General features: G+C 37.2%; 1 protein-coding gene across 4 annotated transcripts in view; it reads left to right on the forward strand.

Annotated features, from left to right (window-relative positions):
• Positions 1–25289, forward strand: part of PCCA (propionyl-CoA carboxylase subunit alpha) — a 391732-nt gene that overhangs the window by 87937 nt on the left and 278506 nt on the right. For all 4 annotated transcript variants that reach the window (XR_012002039.1, XM_026003697.2, XM_026003698.2 and 1 more), the window contains one exon: positions 19965–20096. Coding sequence is in view for 3 of the 4 variants with exons in the window: in XM_026003697.2 (XP_025859482.1) it covers positions 19965–20096 (132 nt within the window). In the remaining variant the exon portion in view is untranslated. The remainder of the gene's footprint in view (positions 1–19964; positions 20097–25289) is intronic.

A 25289-nucleotide genomic window follows, 5' to 3' on the forward strand; every position in this document is an offset into this window, starting at 1 on the left:
AAAAAATACTCCATTATTAATATTTAGTGAAAATTGTAGAAACTCAGAGCTTTAAGGCATAAACTCTTACTTATTAGGTAACCAGTCTCAGGACTGTGAGTTGCTTCAAGGATGTTGCCAGACAGCCAATTATTTACATATCTATCATACATGGGTGTGTTGACAGATCCAAGAATTAGAAGATAGGTAGGCTTGAGCTAAGTATTAGAAACAGACTATCCAGACTATCTTTGCTTCTCTCTGTTTTTGCTTCTTTCTTTAAAATCTCTGCATGCCTGTCCACTTTCATCCTCTGCTTCCTTGCTTGTGTGGCCCCGTGGAACACCTGGAGCTTAGGTGTTTGAGGTCTTGCATCTTGAAAAGAAGAAAGCCTCTTCTTTCTGTTCTTACCTAGGAAAGGGACTATGATAGATGTAGTTTGGGTTAGCTGCTTTTTGCTCCAATTGTCTATGTTCAGGGGGCAAGAATATATCATTCAAAAGGGATCTTTTGCTGTGTTTGGGAAGTTGAGGGATCTTTTGCTGTGTTTGGGAAGAGGACAGTTCAGCAAAGTTGTGAGCTGGGTAACTGTGCCACAAAATGTGTTCTACCCCTTGATTATAGGACAGTGTGATAATTTCAGCAAAGTATGTCTAGTGTAGGTGTTGCATGAAAGTAGAAGTTAATTCTGATAGGTTTGGGATTGGGTTTGCTGGAGAGAAAATTGTCAAACTTTATATGAGGGGTGTATGTGTGTGTAAGGATTAGTGAAGAGTATTTTTATAGTTCCTGGTTTCCTCCCTAGGAATTGACACCTGTCATTAAAGCCATGTGCCCCTATAAAGCTATGTTTCATGACTGTAGCTTTTTCAGAGTTACAAAGTATACATGTAGAAGACCATCATGGACTTCTTGAGCAAGGAGAAACTTAGAACTTAACTAATTTGATTGTTTGGCATGTATCTGATTGTTTGGCATGCATCTTTTGGTGTGACAGTGCTGATGAATACAAAGATGGAGGTTCACTACATTGAAGAAGTTTGTGGAGAAGAGATGGAACAGGGAGGAGGTTAGCTCATCAGGTTGTCACAGATGGCCTGTGGGGAAATCAGATGAAGAGATTAATTTTTTTTTTCAAGATTTTATTTATTTATTCATGAGAGACAGAGAGACAGAGACACAGGCAGAGGGAGAAGCAGGCTCCCCGTAGGCAGCCTGATGCAGAACTCCATCCTAGTACCCCAGGATCTTGACCTGAGCCAAAGGCACTCACTCAACCACTGAGCCACCAAGTGCCTCGGAGGGATTACTTTTGATCGGGGAAGAGTGTGTTGGAAAGTCTCATAAAGAGGGTAGCATGTAGGAAAGTCTCATAAAGAGGGGAGCATATAAACTAGGACTTGAAGACAGGTAGCATTTAGAGGAAAAGCATGGACATACAAAAGGGGAAAGGACGTTTCAGGCAGGGGATTGATTTTCTTGGCTCTCCTTTTGAAATAAGCTTGGAATCTGAGCACTTTTCACTATTTCCTGCACTACCATCTATTCCAGTCACTAGCATCTCTTGTCTGCATCACTGCATTAGCCTCCTAATTGCTCTCCAGGTTTCCATGCTTACCTCCCTCTAGGGTTTACTCAAAAACCAGTCAGAATAATCTGTCAACCTTCAAGTCAGATATCAAAGCATTTCTTGGCTAAAAACCAAACCACAAAATACCTTTAATTGGTTCCAATTTCATTCAGAATCAGAGCCAAAGTCCTTCAAGACACTCACCACCCTCCCTATACTGTTCTGACATAACTATTTTACTCTTACTCATCTCCTTTGCTTTAGTACTCTTTTGAGAGAAGATATACTTAACAATCTCAGTGTCTTTTCACTTGCTAGTTTCTTTGCTTAGAACACCGTGCCTCCAGATAGATCTTCTTTAGGCCATGATCCAAAGTTATTTTCTCAAGTGTGCCTTTAAAATTTCAGGTTACCATTCTCCTACCACCTCATACTCTTAATTCCCATTTCTTTTTTTTTTAAATTTATTTATGATAGTCACACACACACACACACAGAGAGAGAGAGAGAGAGAGAGAGGCAGAGACACAGGCAGAGGGAGAAGCAGGCTCCATGCACCGGGAGCCCGATGTGGGATTCGATCCTGGGTCTCCAGGATCGCGCCCTGGGCCAAAGGCAGGCGCTAAACCGCTGTGCCACCCAGGGATCCCTTAATTCCCATTTCTTGATTTATTTTCCTCTGAAGTATGTATTGCTGCCTGATACGTATTTAGTAAACCACACAACCGCAGGAGTTTTTTTGTTTGTTTTGATCATCACTATTGTCTCAGTGCCTAGAACTGTATCTGGTTTATATACATTTGTTTAAAGAGCAAGTAAATGAGTAAGAGGTGGATTGTCTATCTTTGTGTGTAAATTCCTTAAGTAGGTAGATATTTATAAATGCAGAACTCACTTGTAACTCATCTGTGCAAGGTGGTTTATTCAGCTGGTGCTCATGATTATAATCACTGGAATTTTAAACCCTTTTATCATATAAGCCAGTGTTTGGCAAACTTCATCTGTAAAGGGCCAGATAATAAATATTTTAGACTTGTAGGCCATAATGTCACAACTGTTTAACTCAGTTGTAACTGCACAAATCTACAGTTGTAGTGTGAAAGTAGTCCTAGACGATAGGTAAATGAATGGGTATGGTTGTGTTCTAACAAACTTTATGGACATGAAAGGTAGAATATTATATATTTTAACATGTCATGAAATACTGTTTTTAATTTTTTTTCCAATTACTTAAAAATGTCTCTTTTTAGTTGGATGGGAATTGACTACTTGGTACTCTGAGTGTGGTGTTTGAAACAGCTGCGTATCTATACAAATATATTTAATCTAGTGCACATTCACTATTTTGTTGGTAAGCACATACTTAGTTACAGCCATTAGAAAGAGACTCTGGGTGAATCAAAAAGCAAATGGTACAGTTAATCTGTACTAGTGGATGGGGAGTAGAGAATGATAGGGAAAATTTAAAAAACAGGGATGATATAGAGGTAATCTTAATCTTAACATGTGTTGTGTAGTTTGAATGTATGGGGCCCAGTAGTCCTTTTCAGTAACTTTGGATTTACATTCTCTTCAGTGCACATCAGTTGAGAATGTGAACAATGAATTCAGAATGCTGTGGAGGAATTATTTTCAGAATTAAACATCTTCCGTGGATTGAGAATTAACTGCATTGATAAAATGTATGTAAAGTATAGTAGCTTATGTAAACATTACTGTGAGAGTTATAAAATGTATGGTTTCCCCAGAAGATTTGAATTATGTTCTTGAAGAGGCCAAAGATTCACCCTCCCAGCCCCAGATAGAGTGGGGCAGAATCTGGCAACCTACCAGATGTGGGATTGAAGCATTAGAGGTATAAATACACTCCATTCTATGGCTACTTGATAATTCATACCTGCTGATTGCTAATGTTTAAATTTATGGATTAGGTATTATTCTCTCTGATGAAAAAATTGGAGAAACAGGGTAAGCATGTAAGAGGGAACCAGAATTATGTCTTAGCATGTTGAGACTAACATGGGGAAAAGGAATTCTTGGAAGTAAAAGTCAAATGGGATCTGTGAAAGAAATGAGATTTTTAGGCAGATAGATGGATTAATGTTAATTTGAGCCTGTTTTCGTGAAGCTGACCACAAAGTGGGGATGTATTTTGTGTGATCTCTGGATGACCTGTGATCTTCATCCCACGTTGTTGCAATAGGAAGACTTACATTATTTTGAGTAGCTTTTTAAAGTTTTATTTAGAAACTTACAGATGAATAGTTTGAAACAATTATTTTATAGATATATCTTGACTTTGAGCAGTACAAACAATGGTTATAATTTTTTTTTGTTTCCTAATAGTGTAAGATTCTTATTTTAAACCCATAAGGTCACACCTTTCCAGCTTTCCAGGCTAAGGTAATTTCTATGCTATCTTCTCATCCAAAAAAAAAAAAAAAAAAAAAAAAAAGCCTCAAATCAATTTATGTGTGGTTAATTGGAAAATTCTTCATAGATTGTACAAACATATTGGAAAAGGACTCTTTTGAGGGCTTTATTATAGGTAGCCTAAAGAATTGACAGAAAACTAGTTTAAATTACTTGCATTTCATGAGGTGTTGGCCTTTATTTCCTATTAGGTCTTAACTAGGGTCTAGCCTCCTCTTATAATCACCGGAAATTGCTGGTGACTGATGACTCCTCTGTCATCTGAGCACTGTTTTCTGATTGGCATGGTGGGTGGACCTTAGTGTTCTATGGAAATGCCTTGGCATGTCATCCCAGTTTATGGATTTCATCCCTGATGGCAGTTTATATGTTCTGCTCACTTGTCACATTCTTGCTGTTCAACTTCTTGTGTGGATATTGATGCCAAGAATTGAAAAAGACTTTTGAAGTATTTGTAATTAAATAACATTGTTAAACCAGAGTTGAAGTCTTGGTTAGTAGAATAACTGCAGTGTCAAAATTGAGCTTCTAAAACAGAAAAACATCCTAAACCGCAGAACTTTATAATATGAACAGTAGTACTCCAAAAACATCCTTTTTGTTTTCAAAGTGAGATATTAAAGGTGATAATAACATGAGTAAACTGTTTATAGTCTGTTAGAAGTATTAGTATATGACAGTAGAGATTATATAGGTACATGTGAGATTTTAAGTGCAGAGTAGTTTATCACAAGAGATTATATGATTGGTTTGGATTTGATCTACTGAAGATAACTCTAGGTCCAGGTACAAAATGTCTTCCCTTGGAGGGTCACCCTGGTTGTTCTATTAATAAGCCCCTACTAGGCAGAATGAATCCTATTGTCCATGTAACCAAGCCTGCTTTTTGGTTCCGTATTGCAGTGGAGTTTTCTGGTCTGAAAAGCCTTCTAGTTATCTATTCCCCTCTCTTCCTCATTGATTCATTCTCCCGAAATCCATTGCCAGATCTTCTGTTAGTATCGCTGCTGCATTTCTTGCCTCTTTCCTTCCACTGGATCCCACTGCTGCTCCAGAACCTTCTCATTTTCTCCTTTTTTACCTGGGCCACTTCAGTCTTTCCTCCTTGGAGCCATCTCAGTGCTGCTGCCATGCTGATCTTCTGAAGTGCTTCAGAACTCTCTGGAACTTCTGCATTCATTCCTCACGTGGGCCATTCACAACACTGATTTCTGTTGGTCTAGCAATACCATTTGTGTTTCCCTTCTCTGCAATTTCTGTTACCAGGGGAGATCTGCTGCTGTGTTGTGATAGTCATTTCAAAGAACTTTTGTCTGTAGAATATCTTTTCCTCTTGGAGGACGGTGTCTTGCTCTTTTTTTGGAAGAAGGCTCACCTCTATTTTAGTTACATCTTGGAAGGGCATGCAAGCAAGCAGGGTTTTTGGCTGAGAGGAAGGAGCCAATTGAGAGGAAGAGCTAAAAGGTGTCGGGGAAAGGTCAGTTTAGCCTCTTCAGGAAGTGTCTGAATTAGTTGGGGCTCAGGGGCTAACAGCAGTAGGACTTGTTCTCTGGAACAAGGCTCCCAGAGTGTGTTAAACATATGTACCCAGGAAGGCAGGCAGGAATTCCTCACCAGCTAACAGTTGGACTTATAATGGACTTCCATAGCCCTTTGTATTTATATGTAGCAGCTTACTCTGGGGCCCCTTTGTTTGTTTGTTTTTTTAAGATTTTATTTATTCATGAGAGACACAGACAGGCAGAGACACAACACAGGCAGACGGAGAAGCTGGTTCCATGCAGGGAGCCTGATGTGGTACTTGATCCCAGGACCCTGGGATCATGACCTGAGCCAAAGGCAGACACTCAACCACTGAGCCACCCAGGTGCCCGTGGGGCCCCTTTGTCCTATGTACCTTACATTTATCAATTTTTTGAATCCTCACAGGTTCAGAAACAGGCACATAGTGGTTAAGTAATTCGTCAAAGGCCAACCAGGTAGTTTATGGTACAATTGGAGTTCAGGCAAGCTCCACAGTCCCTGCACCAACTATTATACTCTATTGCTTTTAACTACTGCCTTTCTTTCAAGAAAATGATTAAAAACTTTACCTGACAATTTTTTTTTATGATTCAAGTGGCATGGGAGGTGAGGAGTATATAGATAGTGTCTGTTGAAACCTTAGAACTTCAAAAGGCTATGTCAGGGTGGTGATCACGTACATTTGAAGAGAGTCACATTGCTGGTAAAACATTTTAAGAATATCATTTTGCTGGGATTTATGTTTATGCATAGTGGATGTTGATGTAAAATGAAGCTTAGCCTATTATATATGATGTTCATTTTCTCCCTCCTCACTTGCAAGCTTGACTTCAATAAAGGGAGAAGATTGGATTCTCAAATCTCATTTATCAGAAGTTAGGAAGGCCCTGGTCGGACTTTCTGAGAAAGACAGAAATATCAAGTAATCTGAGCATGTTAAAATCGTAGCATATCTGACATTAACTGAAGAGAGAAATTTTCTGAAGCAAAGGGCAGGGAATTTTTGAAATATTGCACTCCATGTATGATAAACTTACATTAAGTTGGCTCACAAAGTCTCTTACTCATGTTTGCTTTATTCCAATTACCATTGTGAGTTTCCCAGAATATTTTAGACCCACTCACTCTATTAGAGTACTCATTCTGGATTGTGATTTTTTTTAGGAAAAAAAAAAAAAGATCTTTAAATTTTATTTACTTGAGAGAGAGAGAGATAGAATGTGTGTGTGTGTGTGTGTGTGTGTGTGTGTGCGCGCGCACAGAGCGAGAGGGAGAAGCAGACGCCCTGCTGAACAGGGAGCCTGACTCTAGGCTCAATCCCAGGACCTCAGGATCATGACCTGAGCCAAAGGCAGATGCTTAACTGACTGACCTACCCGGATTGTGATTTTAATTGCTTGTTATTTTTACATCTTCCTAGTTGCTGCGTCATCTAAGAGGGTGATACAGTTCTTCTTATCTGTTATTTTATCCCTAGACTTAGAACAGTGCCTCACACAATAGGTAGGTACTTGGGAGGTGTTTGTGGAATGAATGCATGATTAGCTGTTGAGTTGGATACCAGAGAAGTCTATAACTGAGATCTGGTTGTTGTTGACCTTAAGAAAAAGAGGAGACCCTTCTGGATGAGCACTGGTTGCATGTGATCTCGTCGTCATTCTCTGATGACCACTTGGCCCTTTACAGGCCAGTGAGAGATGTTTTCCTATGGACTTAAATGTTTGCTTTCCCGTGCTGCTTTTCTAAATCCTAGTTGTCTTTTTCCCTCAAATGCTTCCCTTTTTTTGAAGCCTTCCTTGATTTCTACATTGCATGGACTCTGTTCATAATAAGTGCTTTATTTATTACTTTTTTTTTTCCAGTGTCTTTACTATTCTCTGCCACATATTGCTCCTTTTGTTTGGCACATATTTTTCTACTAGACTGTAAACTCCTTGTGGGTAAAAACCAGGTCTGTCCAAACCATCATGCTTCTTCTGTGAGTCGAGAGGGTGCACAAATCAGGTGGATGCTGGGGTAATGGTCCTGTCTCAGGACTCTTTTGGGCACACCTTATGTGTGATGGGTGTTGAGTAGTCAGTGTATGGTCTTTGACTTGGCGAGTAAGTACGGGCTGCCTGAACCTGTTCACAGTGTGAGACAACAGGAGAAGGTAGTAAGGTTGGAAGCTTCTTCCTGGCTCTTTACCTGTTTATTAGTGACAGTGGGCAGTTTATTAGTGACAGTTGGACAATCTCTTGGATTCTTGGATCCTCATTTTACTAACATGCTCAGTAGAGGGGATGATTTATGTCCTCTGGTTTCTTGGCCTACCACCCCACCCCCACCCCCATCCTGAGAAACAGATATTAAAAAGAATTTGAAATGTCCTACCACACTGTAAGATACCACTCTGGAATTCTAGAATAAAGTAAAGAAAGACTTTCTAGTTTTGTAAACAAACTAGAAGCTGAAGACTGAAGTGTTTATCTACGAAGTGGGTTTTAGGATAAAGTAAGCCTTAATATGATGCCCTGTAAACAGTGTTAAATAAGTAAATTTAAAAAATATATTATTGTTAGTGAGTTCCTTTTTCTTTTACTCTTTTTAAACTTAAAAAACAAAAGAAAGTTTCCCACCTAGAGATAAATTAACCTCTACTTGGGTCATTCCTCTACATCTTATTGTCATTTTCGCCTCATTGCATCTTCGTTAATGACCAAACAGAAGGGTGAAAGTAGCAGGTTGGTGGGTTAGACTATGCTGAGTAGTGTGAGGAATTCCCCAGTTGTTCTCGGAAATTAATTGGAAATCATGATCTCTGCTTTTTTAGCATCCCATTCAGTATTTGAAATAAGCCTTATAATGTCAGTGATCTTAGAGCACGGCAATTAAATATGCCAACAGAAAAACATATCCCAACTGTAGGTGGAGCATGCTTTATTCAAACCATATGACTTACCGAGAACTTGATGTATTCCAGAAAGCAGTAAATTGAGTGAGTGCGGAAGGACTTCTACTTGTAAATTTTTAAAGAAATTGACAAATATTTTCAAAAGAAATAGAAACAGTACATAATTCAGATCATATCCCAGAGCAATTTTTAAAAAAGTAAATTAAATTTGATATCTAATATTTAGACTAAACAAAAGCTTTCAAGCCTTTCACCAGCTTAACACCTGACTCTTTTTACTCACTCCTGGCAGTAAATATTAGTGGACTGTGAAGAATAGGAAGGTATCTTCATTAACATCCTCTCATACTAACTGAAGTATTATTAAATCTTAAATTTTTTTACTGACACTGTAAAGTTGCTCATCTAATTTCATAGTTACTATACGGTATATTCCAAAATTGAACTGGGAAAGTATTTGTTTTTAAAAGTACTAATTAGTTTTAGTGTTCATGAAACATTAAAAATAATTGGATCAAGGAGAAATGAAGGCAACTCATTTTTAATGTCCAGACTGTAGGGATATAAAATATTTTATGTGAAGTGCAAAAGAAGATGATTACAACTTCATAACTAATTTCTCTGGCCAGTTTACATAAGGAGAACCTTAACAATACATATACATTTAAATGTGAAGCTTCTTACTTTGTCCTTTTAAAGTATGCATTCTAAAAGAAAAACTTTAAAATTTGTACCTGCATCGTTAATGAAAGCATTATTACTATATAAATTAAATTCTTGAAAATTCCAGGTAGCTGAGTGATAAATTTAACAATTTCGTCTGAGAAAACTGTCATTCAACTGATCATCAGTATTTTGCCAATGTATATTTTTTAATGTTCTAAATATTAAAACTAGAATTTCTTTAAAGGAGGGAGGCTGAGCTTTATCCCAATGTCCGACTTTTTAGTTAACTTTAATTTTCTTAATGTGTTGCTAAGGAAATTATTGAATTCATTTTCTCTGGGTGTCGTCACTTTGCTTTTCTTTGATTCTTGCCATTGCAACCAGTCTTGAGATTTTACATGATAAAGGAGATCTGTGGAACTAATCCTAGAAACGTCTTTCTGTTTTCTCACATAACACCTCCAGGCACAGAAAAGACAGAAAACTTCATTTGCATTTTTAAACATTAGGAACTTAGAATGAGTGTTATAGCTGGAAATGTTAATGCATCTACATTTCCCTCGAAGAAAAAACAGGGTTAACAGCCCTCTCAGGTTTATGTGAACTCTTCTCTTTTTAGTATCCTGGTTGGCACTAACTCAGAGCGTAGACCTGTAAAGCTTAAGTGCCCAGTGTCTTTCTTCTTTACAATCAGTTAGACTCTGGAAATAGGTATCAGTGCTGATTACAAGGAAATAAAAAGAAGAAATTAGATATGCACAAAAGAGATGGCAAACACTGACAAACTTTAATCTGAGTCTTCTAAAATGGACAATTGCATTCCTGGGGATTTACCCCAAAGGTACAGATGCAGTGAAAAACCGAGACACCTGCACCCCAGTGTTAATAGCAGCAATGTCCACAATAGCCAAACTGTGGAAGGAGCCTCGGTGTCCATTGACAGATGAATGGATAAAAAAGATGTCTATAAATATATATGTGTACAGACACACAGACACACACACACACACACACACACACACACTGGAATATTACTCAGTAATCAGAAAGGACGAATACCCACCATTTGCTTCGACATGGATGGAACTGGAGGGTATTATGCTGAATGAAGTAAGTCAGTCGGAGAAGGACAAACATCATATGGTTTCACTCATACGGGGAATACAAAAAATAGTGAAAGGGATTATAGGGGAAAGGAGAGAAAATGAATGGGAAAAATTAGAGAGAGTGACAGAACATAAGAGACTCCTAACTGGGAAATGAACAAGGGGTAGTGGAAGGGGAGGTGGGCGGGGGATTGGGGTGACTGGGTGATGGACACTGAGGGGGGCACTTGACGGGATGAGCAATTGAATTCCAATAAAAAAAATACAAAAAATAAAATGGAAAGAACATTTCCAAAAATAATATGGAATATAGTAATGAGAATTTTAAAAAATAGACTGTCTTCCTTAAGAACTTGAAAAGCTTATCCCCAAAGTACAAAGATAGTCAAAGATTTATAGTTTATTTCAATGTCTTTTATTAAATGAAAAAGTACCCTAAACTTCTTGTATGCTCTAAGTACCTTTGTCAGAAACCCAGAACATTTGATAAAGGAAATTTAACCATTTTCTGACTTAGTAATAGCTGAAAAGTAGAAATGGACATCATTCCACTGTCAAATATTAGAAGTAGAGTTTTCTGTTGCTGTAATGCTCACTTCTTGTGAATGAAAAACAAGGTTTAATATGTAACTATAGTCTTCAACTAGAAAACCTGACTTCTGCCAATTGTTAAAGTGGGGACAGTTACCATTACTCCATTTCCCTAACTAAATATTGTACATGGCTATCATCTGGAAGTAATAATATTGCACTGTGCCAGGTAGACGCTTAATACAAAACATACAATAGACCGAATGAAGTCTAGATACTGGGAATATTGAAATAGACAAATTTCTTTGGTTAAACTAAGTCACAGCACACACAGTGTACTAGAAGGTAAATACAGTATGCAAGTAAGTATGTCATTAGATTTCAGTTGATCTTGAAGTTAGCATCCAAAACAAATAAAAAAACTGTATTGGTTTATAAGTTTATATTTAGAATTTAAAAATAGAACCTTTGTCTCCCCTCTGCTACCCATCCCCATAACAATCAAATGCCTTAAAGTTCTTTTCCCAGTGAGTCACATAAATTGGGTTCTAAATTCACGGTGAGCTGACTGGCACTTCAAAGAAAATGATTCCTGTAAATGTAGGGTTGGAGGCTGCTGGCACCCTCTTCTAGGGTGGTTCTGTGCCTCTCTTGATTGATACCCCACTGTCTGTGTGGAGGAAGAAGAATTAGGATTCAGTTAGCAGTCTTCTCTAATCTCGCACTGTCACACTCCACTGCCTGGGGCCTGCATTAGAATGGTAGTGGTGGGACTTGCTCATCCACACCTTGTTCCTGTCTGCTCTGGTCCAGCTAGTGGTTTCATTCCTATGAGCTGGTGTCGCCACTCTGAAATCACTTTCGAAATGTTTATTGTAAAATAAAAGGAAAATACGCAGAACAAATGTGTGGCTTACTTAAGGTAAATAATCTTGTAATCGCTGCATAGGTCTAGATATTAGATGTTTGCCCTGAATCTTGTCCATGTGACTCATCTCAGTCCTTCCCTCCAGTCACTCTCTATTCATACCCACTGCTTGACTTTTACAGTAATCCTTTTCTTGCATTTTAAAATAATTTTATTGTCCAGATGTGCATCCCTAGACACTATGCGTTGTCTGGCCCCTTTATTTTCAACTTCGATGCCTTTTAGGTTTCTCTTAAACCACAGGGTTGCTTTTCATACCTTTCTTTTCCTTTCAGTTTTGTTGAAGAACCCTGGGTTATTGACTTGTAGAATTTCTGTCCGTCTTGACTTAGTTGATTGTGTGCTCATGGTACAGGTCAGGATTTTCCTCCATTCTTGGCATTTTCTGCAGTTGGATTCCTACATCTGAATTCAGAGATGGAATCAGATTTGGGTTTGGATGCCTTTGGCCAAGACTGTGAGAGGCACATAGGGTCTTGTTAGCACTGTTTATAATCTAAGCAGCCTTTGATGCTTACTGTCGATATCTAGTATTTCACTGGATTGCAAAATGGTGATATTTTGACTCTGACATCTTTTTTCATCAATTAATTGGAATATTTTTAGGGGTACCTGGGTGGCTCAGTTGGCTAAGCATCTGACTCTTGATTTCTGCTTGGGTCATTATCTCATAGTTGTGAAATTGAGCCCTGCACTGGACTTAGGATTCTCTCACCCTTTCCCTCTGTACCTCTCCCCACCCTCCAACCACTTGTACTCTTTCTCTCTCAAGTATATTTTATTTATTTATAAATATATTACAATTTATAAAGAGACCTTTTGCCACATTTATTGTTTGGTTACTTAGAGGTACTATTCCTATAGAAAGAACAAGATAAATGCATAATTCTTTACCTTTGTTTACTAGTTTTCAAGGTAATGAATGGTTTCCTTATCCTTCAAAGTTGACCCAATTCTTTAAAAAGGTGTCATTATGAAGTCATAGATTGAAACATATTTTGTAGGTTTAAATCTATTGGAATTCTCAATGAAGCCCAACTTGTTTCTCTAGGCCAGTGGGGCCTAACTAAGTTGGCTCATGGTCTCTTTGACTTGATCTCTTAATCTTTTACAGCTTCCTGGTTCTCTAGTCTGACAAGACATTCTAGGCTCTTGTTTTATGTTTCTTGCTCCAGGCCTTTAATCCGCTATCTTACCAAGATGCACTGTTTTTTTAAAAAATGGTATTAGAGACCAGAGGGTGCGAGGCATGGTCATTGCTTCTAGGCCTTTTTAAAAAGTTCATAGGGCTAGGAGGATATGTGTATTAACAGGTTTTTAAACATAGGTTTATTACATGATGTGTGTATTAACTGTGTTCTGCTAGTAGAAATATAACATGCTAATGTATTTCATATGTATATTAAGGTATAATGCTATCCCCGAACACAAATAGGGTGTATATAATATAAATGTATAATACAGATATTGCATAATACACATACTATATTACAAATACAGTTCATATTATATATAATCTATAATAAATGTAAAATTTAATATAGCCTTTTAGACTGCTCGGCCACACTATCAGCTACGTGCAAATATAGCCTTTTAAGTATTTAAATTATAAATTATAATTTAAAATATAAATTAATATAGCCTTACTTGATGTGAGATTAAAAATACCCCCTGTAAAAAAAAAAAATACCCCCTGTATTCATAGTGATACTTTCAATTATATTCAAGATTGCAGAACTTTTACTTAACCTCTTCTTTTTTACCTCTGTATCTTTGCTTTCATATTTAGAATTCTGACTCTCTGGGACAGGAGAGATGACAAAATTAGAATACCTCATAATTCCTTGTCATAATAGTCAGTAGTACACATATAGTAATCTCAGGATATCAGTATCAATACTAGTATGATATTACAATCATTAAAGAAGTTTTACATGTCCTCTTGCTGTTCTTCCCCCACTTGAAAAATAGTTGTACTATATATGTGCTGTCAGAAAATACAGTTAGCATGAGGAGCCTGGGTCAGTTAAGCATAGGACTCTTAATTTTGGCTCTGGTCATGATCTCATACTTGTGAGAGTGAGTCCTTTGTCTGGCCATGCACTGGGCATGAAGCCTGCTTAAGATTCTCTCTCTCCTTCTCCTTTTGCACCTCTCCTTTCTCTAAAAATTGAAAAAAAAAAAAAAGAAAAAAAAAAGAAAGCAAAAAAGATAATAGAGCTGGTATAAAGTATATTCTCTCCATAGCCTTAATTTGGTTTTAGTCCTGCAAATAATCACAGGTCCTTTATGTTGACCTCTTTTTAGTCATTTTGTTTTTCTGAAGATCATTTTTTAGAAAGGAGTGGGTAAACTCTTTTGTAAAGGGTCGGCTAGATAGCAAATATTTTAGGCTTCGCAAAACAGTCTGTTGCAATTATTCAGTCTTACTCTGGTACTGAGAAGGCAGACACACAACATGTAAACTAATGAGCATGGCTACTTTCCAATGAAACTCTTTTAGTTTCATGTAATTTTCACATGTCAGGATATAGTATTCTTTTTTTAAAGTGCATTTTTAGATTTTATTTATGTATTTGAGAGAGAGACAGAAAGAGAGAAAGAGAGCAAGAATGAGCAGGGGGAGGGGGAGGGAGAGAAGACAGAATCCCAAGCAGATTCTGATCCTAGATCAAGAGTTGGATGCTTAACCTTCTGAGCCATCCAGGTGCCCCAGGATACAGTGTTCTTAATTTTTTCCCCCAAAATCTTTGTTTTCCCTAAAATCCATTTTACATATACACATATATATTATTTTTAAGTAATTTCTACACCCAATGTGGGGCTCAAACTCATAACCCTGTGATCAAGAGTTGCATGTTTCACTGACTAAGCCAACCAGATGCTCCTGCCAAAATTCATTTAGAATGTGGATTGTACAGAAACAGGTAGCAGGCCAGATTAGGCTCACAGCCTGTAGTTTGCAAACTACAGGTTTGTTTGATTCCTCAGAAAGAGGCCCTGAGTTCTTGTTTGTTGTTATGTTTTCTCTATACTTTATTCTTGGATGTCGGTTTTGCTGGATTTAGAATCCTTGGCTCATACTTTTTCTTGACTATGTTATTCCATTTTCTTTTGCATGGATTACTGTCAGAGTCTTGTGATAAATGAAGCTTCTCTTTTATATAAGTCATATATTCTTTTTTCTCTTAAGCATTATTACTAGAGTGTATCATGATCATTCTGGATGGAATTTCTCAGTTTTACTGTAGCATATGTCTTTTTGCTATTTCTAGTTTTAAGACCATTTTCTTGGAATATAATTTTTGATATTCTTTCTTTGCTTTATTTTCTTGAAAGACACCTCTTATCCATATATTGGATGTTGTTTTTCTTCAGTTTTGTCATTTTCTTTTATACCTTAAAAATAATTTCATTTTTTGATCTTTAAGAAAAGTTTCCTCTATTTCTTATAAGGCATTATCTGTTTTCTTTATTCACTCTTGAATTCCCTCTGGGTTAGTCTTAATTTCTAGAGTGATATTTCTTTTTCATTTCTTTTTTTTTTAAGATTTTATTTATTTATTCATCGAGATGCAGAGAGAGAGCGAGAGAGAGGCAGAGACACAGGCAGAGGGAGAAGTAGGCTCCATGCAGAGAGCCTGACGTGGGACTGGATCCAGGGTCTCCAGGATCATGCCCTGGGCTGCAGGCGGCGCTAAACTGCTGCGCCACCGGGGCTGCCCTTCATTTCTGGTTTTATCTTGAGGTCTGTCACCTCATTTCTGAACATTTCTAATTCTAATTTATGTTATTTCATGTTTTCTATAACTTTAAGAAATGTTTTTTAGCTTGTTTTGAAAGAGTAGATAACAGTTTTGATCTGTTTTGTGTTGGTATGTTTTTCTCTTTTGCTTTTTTTTAAATTCTAGTATTGTTTTTTTCCTTGTAAAACCATTGTAAGGGATTTTATCCTGATCCTTTCATTTTACTTACGTTTATCTGTGAAGTTAGTTTTTCTATATATTGCTTTTTAAAGAGCTGTATATATTTTTTAAATGAGTGATACATGTCTAAGAAGTTTAAGTAATTGAATAGAGATAGAAAAAGGTTTTTCCTGAGGTCTTGAAAAGATGAATTAACTTGTAATCTCCCTATTATTTTTGATGTTCATACTGTTATCATCATATTCAGGGAGTAGCCTTTCTATCTGTTACTATGTACTTTTTGACATAATCATATTAATTTTTGAAAGCTTTCTCACTGGATCACTTTTTAATCTCATGTACTGAGTTCCCCAAACCAATCCTAAACTGACCTTTTATACCAGAAATTCTTTTTCCTTTTTAGCAAGGAATACATTAAAGCCTAGAACCTGAGTCTTTGGGTAGTTCAGCAGTTTTTTTCATGGCTGTATCTCTTGTCTGACCCTGATTTTACAGTTACCCAAGTAGTATCTTAGCCTGAAGTGTATGAATTTAAAAGTAGTCTGAATTCATAGTATAGCAGTTTACTAACTGTTGTATTTCTGAAAACGAATTATGTATCGTACTGTTTTCACAAATGACTATATCTATTCTTCATTCACAACATAAAGCTTGTTGTAAGCTAAATCTCATTATTCCCCATACATGCTGTTCAAAATGAACTCTTGTTCTCATTCTTCTATGAAAATTTGACCAGAACCATAAAAATCACAGAAGTTAGATAATGAAAGGAATCTTTAGAGCAGTGATTTCAACTTTTTGTGATTTTAACTTTTTATGGTTTGCTTCCTATGTATCACAAAGTGGTTTCCTGTGCTTCTTAAAAAACACCCACTTAAAATAAAGATTTATTTATTTTGGAGAGAGAGAGAGAGACAGAGGGCATCTGCAAGAGGGGGATGAAGGACAGAGGGAGAGGGAGAGAGAGTCTTAAGCAGACTCCCTGCTGAGCATGGAGCCTGATGCAGTGCATGACCTCATGACTCTGAGGTCACCACTGGAGCCAAAAATCAAAAGTCGGATGCTCAACCGACTGAGCCACCCACATGCCCTCATAATGCTCACTTTTTTTCATGACTGTAAGACATTTAGCTACCTTCAAGTATACTTACCATCATTATAAATTTACAAAGACCTTAAAAAGCATATATTTAGGAGTACATTTTATTGCTATACAATGTCAAAAAGACTTACTGGTGATTAAGGGAGATGGAGAATTGGATGGATGACAAAAGATCTAGGGTGAACAAAAGATTATCAGAAGGGTACTAGTGATAAATTCTGGCCTTCTAAATCACATTGATGACTGGTCAAAATCTCAGAACTTTTAAAACATGCCCTATCACTTTTGCCGTTTTACCCTGACCTCATCCTTGCTCTTTTGGTCAAAGAATTATGGGAGTTAGGAACTAGAATACTGCATTCTCATTTTGCTTTAATGACATTTACAGACTAACCCAGGGAATGCTACCAAAACATCTGGATAAACATCTGTCTGAGTAGTTATCCAGCTTACCACTGGCTTTTTTTCTTTTCTGTTGGGTGGGCCAAAAAGAATAGTCACTAAATTCTTGATGTGAGCTTTTTTTCTTGGCAATTTTGCATTTTGGGGTAATTTGTCTCAAATCAGAATGTATGAGAAAAATCTAGTTAATCAGTGGTTCCTCGTTGTTGGGCTCCTGTTAATCAGAAGTTTTACTGTATAATCATAATGTATTTTGGATGTTTTCATTTATGTTATTTCTTCAACTGTCTACATGGGTATTCTGATTACTTGATTACATCTGTGTAGCATAGTGGTATTTAAAATAGCATTTATAATTAAAAAAAATCCTTCCATCTTAGCAAGTAAAATGAGAATATGGAAAGACAATTGGTAGTTGAAACAATCATGTTTCCTCTTGTCGTGACTTGGCATTTAGTGGGTTGCAGGTTTTGGGTGAGAAGAAATGAATATGATAATTGCTGTGGTCCAAAATGACTAGTTGATCAAGCGGGAGACATGTGGAGTATGTAGAAATGTAAACCTACAACCACTTTCTCCCCTTACAGAGCAGTTCCACTTTTCATGTGTTTACATTTTGGGAGTTTCACAAAAGATTTTTTTAATTAAGAAGATAAAATTCTGCTGTTAAAATTAAATACAAACATTTGATGGGGAGAGACTTCATGAGACTTTGTTTTGGCTGAAGAGACTTCTTATCTAGCATTCTGCCATTTATAACTGGTACTTGGAGGTATTTGGTCTCCTGTAATGTATTTTGGGGTCTCTGGACCTAACCATCTTACTGTTCTAGTGTTCTCTTTTTATGAAGACTTCTGATTAAGACATACGAACTAACAGTTGTGGCACTCAGCTTTGTACTATTTTATTTAATCCTTCAATCAAACTTGAAAGGTGCTTATTATTCTCATTGTCCGACAAAGGAAAGGAGGTTATTAATTCAGAATCTAAAAAAATTCCCTTTTCTTCTGTGTTGCTTTTTGGGCATAATGAAAAGTATTGGGTTTTCTATACATTTTATCTGAGTGATTTCAGCTACAACTTTTAATTTCCTCCTATATTTAATGCCTTTGAAAATCCCTATCTCAGCCTGGACTCCTCTTAGAACCTCTAGACCTCTCTGTCAGCTTCCTGAGCACTATCCCATAGACATCTCAATTTAGCATGTGCAAAGTTTAAGTCATCATCTCATCCCCAAATTATTTATCTCACATTCCTTTTGTTGATTCCCTGTTCTCCTTCCACCTTCTGCTTCTAGGTGCGTTTAATCCTCTTGATTTATAATGGCTGAGAGGCCAATCCAAGCAACATACTGTAGTAGCTACTCTGGATAATGTACCTATAAGGAGATTGAAGCTCTTTTCCCAAGCCAAAAGTCTTTTTGGCACCAATGCCCATAGACAGAGTATGAAGCATAAAATACACGACTTATTCTTTTTTTTTTTTTAATGATAGTCACACACAGAGAGAGAGAGAGGCAGAGACATAGGCAGAGGGAGAAGCAGGCTCCATGCACCGGGAGCCTGACGTGGGATTCGATCCCGGGTCTCCAGGATCGTGCCCTGGGCCAAAGGCAAGCGCCAAACCGCTGCGCCTCCCAGGGATCCCGTGACTTATTCTTTATAACACCTGGTCAAAGGTGCTGGGAGAATCAGCAGTTGGGCTCCTGACTCTGATGGTGCCCTGCATACATTTTGATTTTTCTTTTTTCATACTTAGCCTCCATTGTTTACCCAGTAACCTCATCCTTTACTTTAGTATAATCCTCACCTTGACTTCTCTAGACCATGCCCTATGGTGGCACTAATTACATCATATTTTGTTCTGTCCCTGATTAGTTCATTGGCAAAATTCATTAGCATTTTGTTCATTATAATACCATAAACACAGGGGCAGATCCATTGCTGGGGAACTAAATGTGATTAATATAGAATCATATATATATGATATATATATATATATATATATATACACATATATAAATCACATTTATATAGTTATATTTATATAGTTTTTGTTGAAACTATAATCGACCTGGTAAATTCCCACTGTATTCTTGACTCATTTCTTATAGTTACAAGGATGTAAACATTCTGTACTTTCTTTTGTCTATTTCCCTGAGGTATCAGTAATCACATTTCCTTGAATTAGTAGATATCCTGTGGTTTTCATCCACGTCCCCTATATTTATCTCAAAGCCTGGCACAGAGTTGGTATTTAATAAAAAAGGACATTTGTGTTGAACTAGGCAGTGTGCTGTAGGGTATGGAGAATACAAAGATTTATAAAGTGTTTTTATTTTATTATTTTTTTATAAGATGTTTTAAAGGTGAACCTACTGTTTAGGTTAGGTGACAGGATACTTTATATAAATATAACACTACAGAAGTCGTTTTCCCAAAGAATATTGTTAATATCAAACAGGAATCCTTCTTTTGTTATTTTTCTTTAGCCTGACTTTGTTTCTATATCTTTGTGCACTTGTGCTATATACAATACTACATATTTTAATGTATTGGCCTGAATGCTTTGCTTTTTTTTTTTTCAGATTTTATTTTAAATTTATTTATTCATGAGAGATACAGAGAGAGAGAGAGAGGCAGAGACACTGGTAGAGGGAGAAATAGGCTCCATGCAGGGAGCCTGACGTGGGACTCGATCCTGGGTCTCCAGGATCAGGCCCTGGGCTGAAGGCAGTGCTAAACTGCTGAGCCACCGGGTTGCCCAAATGCTTTGCTTTTAAGTTGTTTTTGGTATGTAAATAATTAGTAAATATACTTATGATTTTTTGTTTTTATAAAATTGTGACTCTGTGTCAAGCACGATACTGTTTTTGTTAAAATTTCTACTTGTGTTTCTCCACAGGCAGCAGAAGATGTGGTTTTCATTGGACCTGACACACATGCTATTCACGCCATGGGTGACAAGATTGAAAGCAAATTATTAGCTAAGAAAGCAAAGGTTAACACAATCCCTGGCTTTGATGGAGTAGTCAAGGTGAGAAACTATTTTACTGTAATATACGTGTCCTTAAGTCAAACATTTTGTGAGAAGTGTAAGATAAAATGCAATTACTGCTTTTACAAAATATACATGCATAGGTTAAAATAAATCATTACTGTTTACACTGGATTAATTAATTAAGATTTTATTTATTTATTCACGAGAGATGCAGAGAGAGAGGCAGAGACATATGCAGAGGGAGAAGGAGGCTCCCCAGAGGGAGCCAGGTGTGGGACTGCATCCCAGGACCCCAGGATCACGACCTGAGCCGAAGGCAGACGCTCAACCAGTGAGCCACGCAGGTGTCCCAGATTATTTTATTTTTTAAAAGATTTTATTTTTAAGTAATCTCTAAACCCAATATGGAGCCTGAACTTACAGCCCCAAGATCAGGAGTTACCTGCTTTAGTGACTGAGCCAAGCAAACACCCCTGGATTATTTTAAATGATATAAGTTAAAAGGAGCAAGAAATCACTTAAGCATTTTATTTCATGGTTAGTTTTTTTAATTGAAGTATCATTGATGTGTACAATGTCTCATTAGTTTCAGGTTTATGACATAGTGATTCTATAACTCTATGCATTATGCTATGTTCCCCACAAGTGTAGCTGTCATCTCTCATCATACAACCCTATTACAGTACTGTTGACTATATCCCCTGTGCTGTACCTTATTATCCCTGTGATTTACTCTGTAAGTGGAAGCCTGTACTTCCCACTCTCCTTCAACCATTTACCCATCCCTGAACCCCCCAGTCCCTTTTGGACACATCAGTTTGTTCCTCATGTTTATGAATGTATGATTCTGTTTATTTGTTTTTCAGATTCCACATATAAATGAAATAGGTATTTGTCTTTCTCTGATTTATTTCACTTATATAATACCCTCTAGGTCTACGCATGTTGTCCTAAATGTCAAGATCTCGGTCTTTGTTAAGGCTGAATAATATTCCCTGTGTGTGTGTGTGTGTGTGTGTGTGTGTGTGTGTGTGTTTCACCTCTTCATCCATTCATCTATGGGTTAACACTTGGGCTGCTTACATATCTTGGTTGTTGTAAATAATGCTGCAATAAACATAGTGGTACATATATTTGAATTCATGTTCTTGTTCTCTTTGGATAAATACACAGTAGTAGAATCACTGTATGGTATGTTTTTCTTTTTATGGTATGGTATTTCTATTTTTAATATTTAAAGGAACTTCCATACTGTTTTCTGCAGTGGCTGCACCAGTTTGCACTCCCACCAACAGTACATGAGGGTTCTTTTTCCTCCACATCCTCACCAACACCTGTTATTTCTAGTCTTTTTGATTCTGGCCATTCTTATAGGTATAAGGTGATTATCTCATCATGGTTTTGATTTGCATGTCCCTGATGATTAGTGATGTTGAGCATCTTTTCATGTGTCTGTTGGTCATCTGTATTTTTTTTTTTGAAAAGTGTCTATTCAGGTTCTTCTGCCCATTTTTAATCAGATTATTTTATTATATTTATATATATTTATTATATTATATTATTATATATATTATTATATTATTATTATTATTTGGTGGTGTTGTATAAGTTCTTTATACATTTTGGATTTTAAACCCTTTTTGGATAGGTCATTTGCAAATATCTTCTCCCATTCAGTCATGATTAGTATTGACTCCTACTTTCATAGGAAAAACTTGGTGTTTTAAAAATACTCTCTTAGCTCTCTGGACTTCATTTAAATGATGGTATGTATTTAACATTTGAAACATTATGATGTTCTCTGTATTCTCTGTATGTATCTTTGTGTTGAGCTTCTATCCAGATGCATAAAACATAAATTATTATTATTTTTTAAAAAATATTTTATTTATTTATTCATGAGAGACAGAGAGAGAGAGAGAGACAGAGACAGAGGTAGAGACACAGGCAGAGGGAGAAGCAGGCTCCCTGCAGGGAGGCTGATGTGGGACTCCCATCTCGGACTCGGGATCATGCCCTGAGCCAAAGGCAGACGCTCAACCACTGAGCCCAGGTGTCCCTAAAACATAAATCATAAATGTGTTTCTGGTGGAAAGTGGTGTAGCTATAGATGATTATAGATTTCAGCTATAGGTCCTCAGCAAGTACGCAGTTTTAGCAGCTGAAGGTTTCTAGGAAAGAAATGCAGAAAATGAAGTGTGTGTGTATGTGTCTGTGCTTGTGTGTTTCCCAGGAAAAGTTCTGTTTTTTTTTTCTTCATTAGAGAAGAGTGTCCCTATGTAGACTTTAACTTTGTGATTTGGGTTAGTCTGCAAAAACTTTTCATTTCACTGTCAATTATTGTTAGTTTTGGGCTGGGTGATTCTTGACTGTGTATCTTTCATGTGTTATAGGACAGTTAGCAAGCTTGGCCTCTACTAATATCCTCAGTTTCTTGCCTATGTTTACTTTAATGTATATATATATTTTTAAATTTTTTATTTATTTATGATAGTCACACACAGAGAGAGAGGCATAGACATAGGCAGAGGGAGAAGCAGGCTCCATGCACCGAGAGCCCGACGTGGGATTCGATCCCGGGTCTCCAGGATCGTGCCCTGGGCCAAAGGCAGGCGCTAAACCGCTTGGCGACCCAGGGATCCCCCTATGTTTACTTTAATCTCTATTCATGTTCTTCCCCTGCCCCCTTTCTCCTGTTAACAAGAAAAAGATCCTCCCATCCTCAGTTGAGCCAGTTCATGTTAGGTTCCAGATGTACCCCTGGTAACCTTCATGTTCTACAGTCTTTACTAATTATTTTTTTTCTTTTCTATATCTGAAAACGTATCTTTCAGTCTTTTCCATTACCCTTGTTATGAAAAATCCTTAGTCAAAAGTGTACTGATCCCTGGGCTAAGTGGGAAGGATGTGGTGATAAACAGGAAGGATGCCCGTGATCCCTCACCACATGGCGCTTCCAGTTTAGTGGAAAGAAATATGATTGTTCTCTTTCTAGAGCATAGTAACCCCTCATCACTTCATAGCTGTCACCTTAGTCTTTCCATTTTCTTTGAAGAATTGTCCTTACCTGTCCTTAATCATTAATCTATGATTGGCCGGTTTCTTTCCTCATTTCCGTGATAATTTCTTTTGCAAAGGCTACCAGCAACCTTTCCTTCTCACTAAATTCATTACCTAGTTTGTCCTGCCCTTTATCTCTTCGGAACATTTGAGTCTCTTGGTCACTTTTTCCTTCTTGAAATATCTACTTCTGGCACACTACTGCGTTCTAGTCTTGTTTTTGTGTTTTTTGGCTTGTTTTGAATGCTCATTCTTAGTTTTCATGCTGATTGTTCTTCCTATCTTTGTTCTGTAAATGGTGGTTTTATTTTGGGTTCTGAGTAGGAAATTTTTTCTTATTGTACACTCTCACCCTAGGGCAGCCTTATTTATTCTTACAGCTCATATCTTAAATCTATGTCTATATCTATATGCATATCTGCTAGATCTCTCTTAAACTTCAGAACTGCACATGTAAGTGCTTAAGCAGTTCTGCTTGATGCCCCTGAGACACCTTGAAAGTAACAAGTTAAAAACTAAGCTCATAATTTTCTTTCTAATTGATTGGCACCTGATTTGTGACTAAAGTATTATTGGTACACAGCCATGTTCTTTCCTTTATGTATTGCTGAATGCTGCCTTTTCATTAACAGTGACTGAGTTGGGAAATTGTGATAGACTGTGTCACGCAACAAACCTAAAATATTTATTACCTGGGCCATTCAGAAAATGTTTACTGACTCTTGCTATAAACTTCTCAATCTGATTCTTTTCCTGCCTGAGAAAGTGGTGGTATTTTCTACATCGTTTCTCAAGCTAGAAACTTAGAGTTATTCTTGAAAAATATTGCTAGAGAGAAGTCACCTATAGATCTTTCTGATCCATTTGCTTTCTTTGCTCATGCTAGCACCCAAGTTCCAGCTACCATCATTAATTTGTATTACTTTGTCAACCTTCTAATTGATCTCTTTGTAGCTAGTCTTGGTCCCGTCTAACTAACTTAGTCTTCTTTTTTTGAAAGTTTTATTTATTTTTGAGAGTGAGAGCACAAGCAGGAAGAGGGGTACAGAGAGAGAGAGAATTCCAAGCATATTCCCCTGGGAGCTGGACATAGGGCTCAGTCCAACAACCCTGAGATCTTTACCTGACCTGAAACCAAGAGTCAGCTGCTTAACTGGTTGAGCTACCCAGACGCCCCCCAATTAACTTTCAACACTAGCTTGAGTGATCTTTCAGAAATCCAATTTCAATTCTATGCCTGTGTTTAAAAACTCTTGAATGGCTACTCATTTAAATCCTTTAAATAGCTAGCCTTTGTTTTTCTCTTCAAAATGATAAGGTGCCAGTTTACCCTTTACATTGTGTATACCAGTCATATATGACATTTTCAGATTCTTGAAACTTCTATACTAAATTTTGTCATATGTGTTGATTCTGCTTCTGTCTTCATTCCTGAATGTCTCTCATTGTTTAGGTAGCTTCAACATACATTTCTTCCAGAGGCATTCCTTGACTGTCTAGATTAGATTAGGCCCTCTGCTGTATTCTCCCTTAGTACCCTACACTTTGCCCATCACATTTTAAATCATTCATTCCTTCATCTACTAAGTAAATATTTAAGTGCATACTGTTTATCCAATGCTGTTTGAAGTGCTATGGGTGTAGTAATGAACAACACTAATAAAAACATTCCTGTCCTCATAGAGCTTATACTATAGAAGAAGGAGAGACAATAAACAAATAATCAAATGTATAGTACATACAATGGTGATATATAAGACAGGGAATGGGGAAGGGGAATGCTGGGAGGGTGGGGGACTCCACTCAAAATATTATTTATTTATTTATTTATTTTTAAATGCATTTGTTTTCTTTTTTTTTTAAAGACTTTTTAAAAATTTTTATTTATTTATGATAGTCACAGAGAGAGAGAGAGAGAGAGAGAGAGAGAGAGGCAGAGGGAGAAGCAGGCTCCATGCACCGAGAGCCCGACGTGGGATTCGATCCCGGGTCTCCAGGATCGCGCCCTGAGTCAAAGGCAGGCGCTAAGCTGCTGCACTACCCAGGGATCCCTTATTTATTTATTTTTAAAGATTTTATTTATTCATGAGAGAAGGGGGGTGCGGGGGGTGACACGGAGAAGCAGGCTCCATGCAGGGAGCCTGATGTGGACTCTATCCCGGGACTCTA

Source organism: Vulpes vulpes, chromosome 6 (genome assembly GCF_048418805.1).
Source record: "Vulpes vulpes isolate BD-2025 chromosome 6, VulVul3, whole genome shotgun sequence".
Classification (NCBI taxonomy): domain Eukaryota; kingdom Metazoa; phylum Chordata; class Mammalia; order Carnivora; family Canidae; genus Vulpes; species Vulpes vulpes.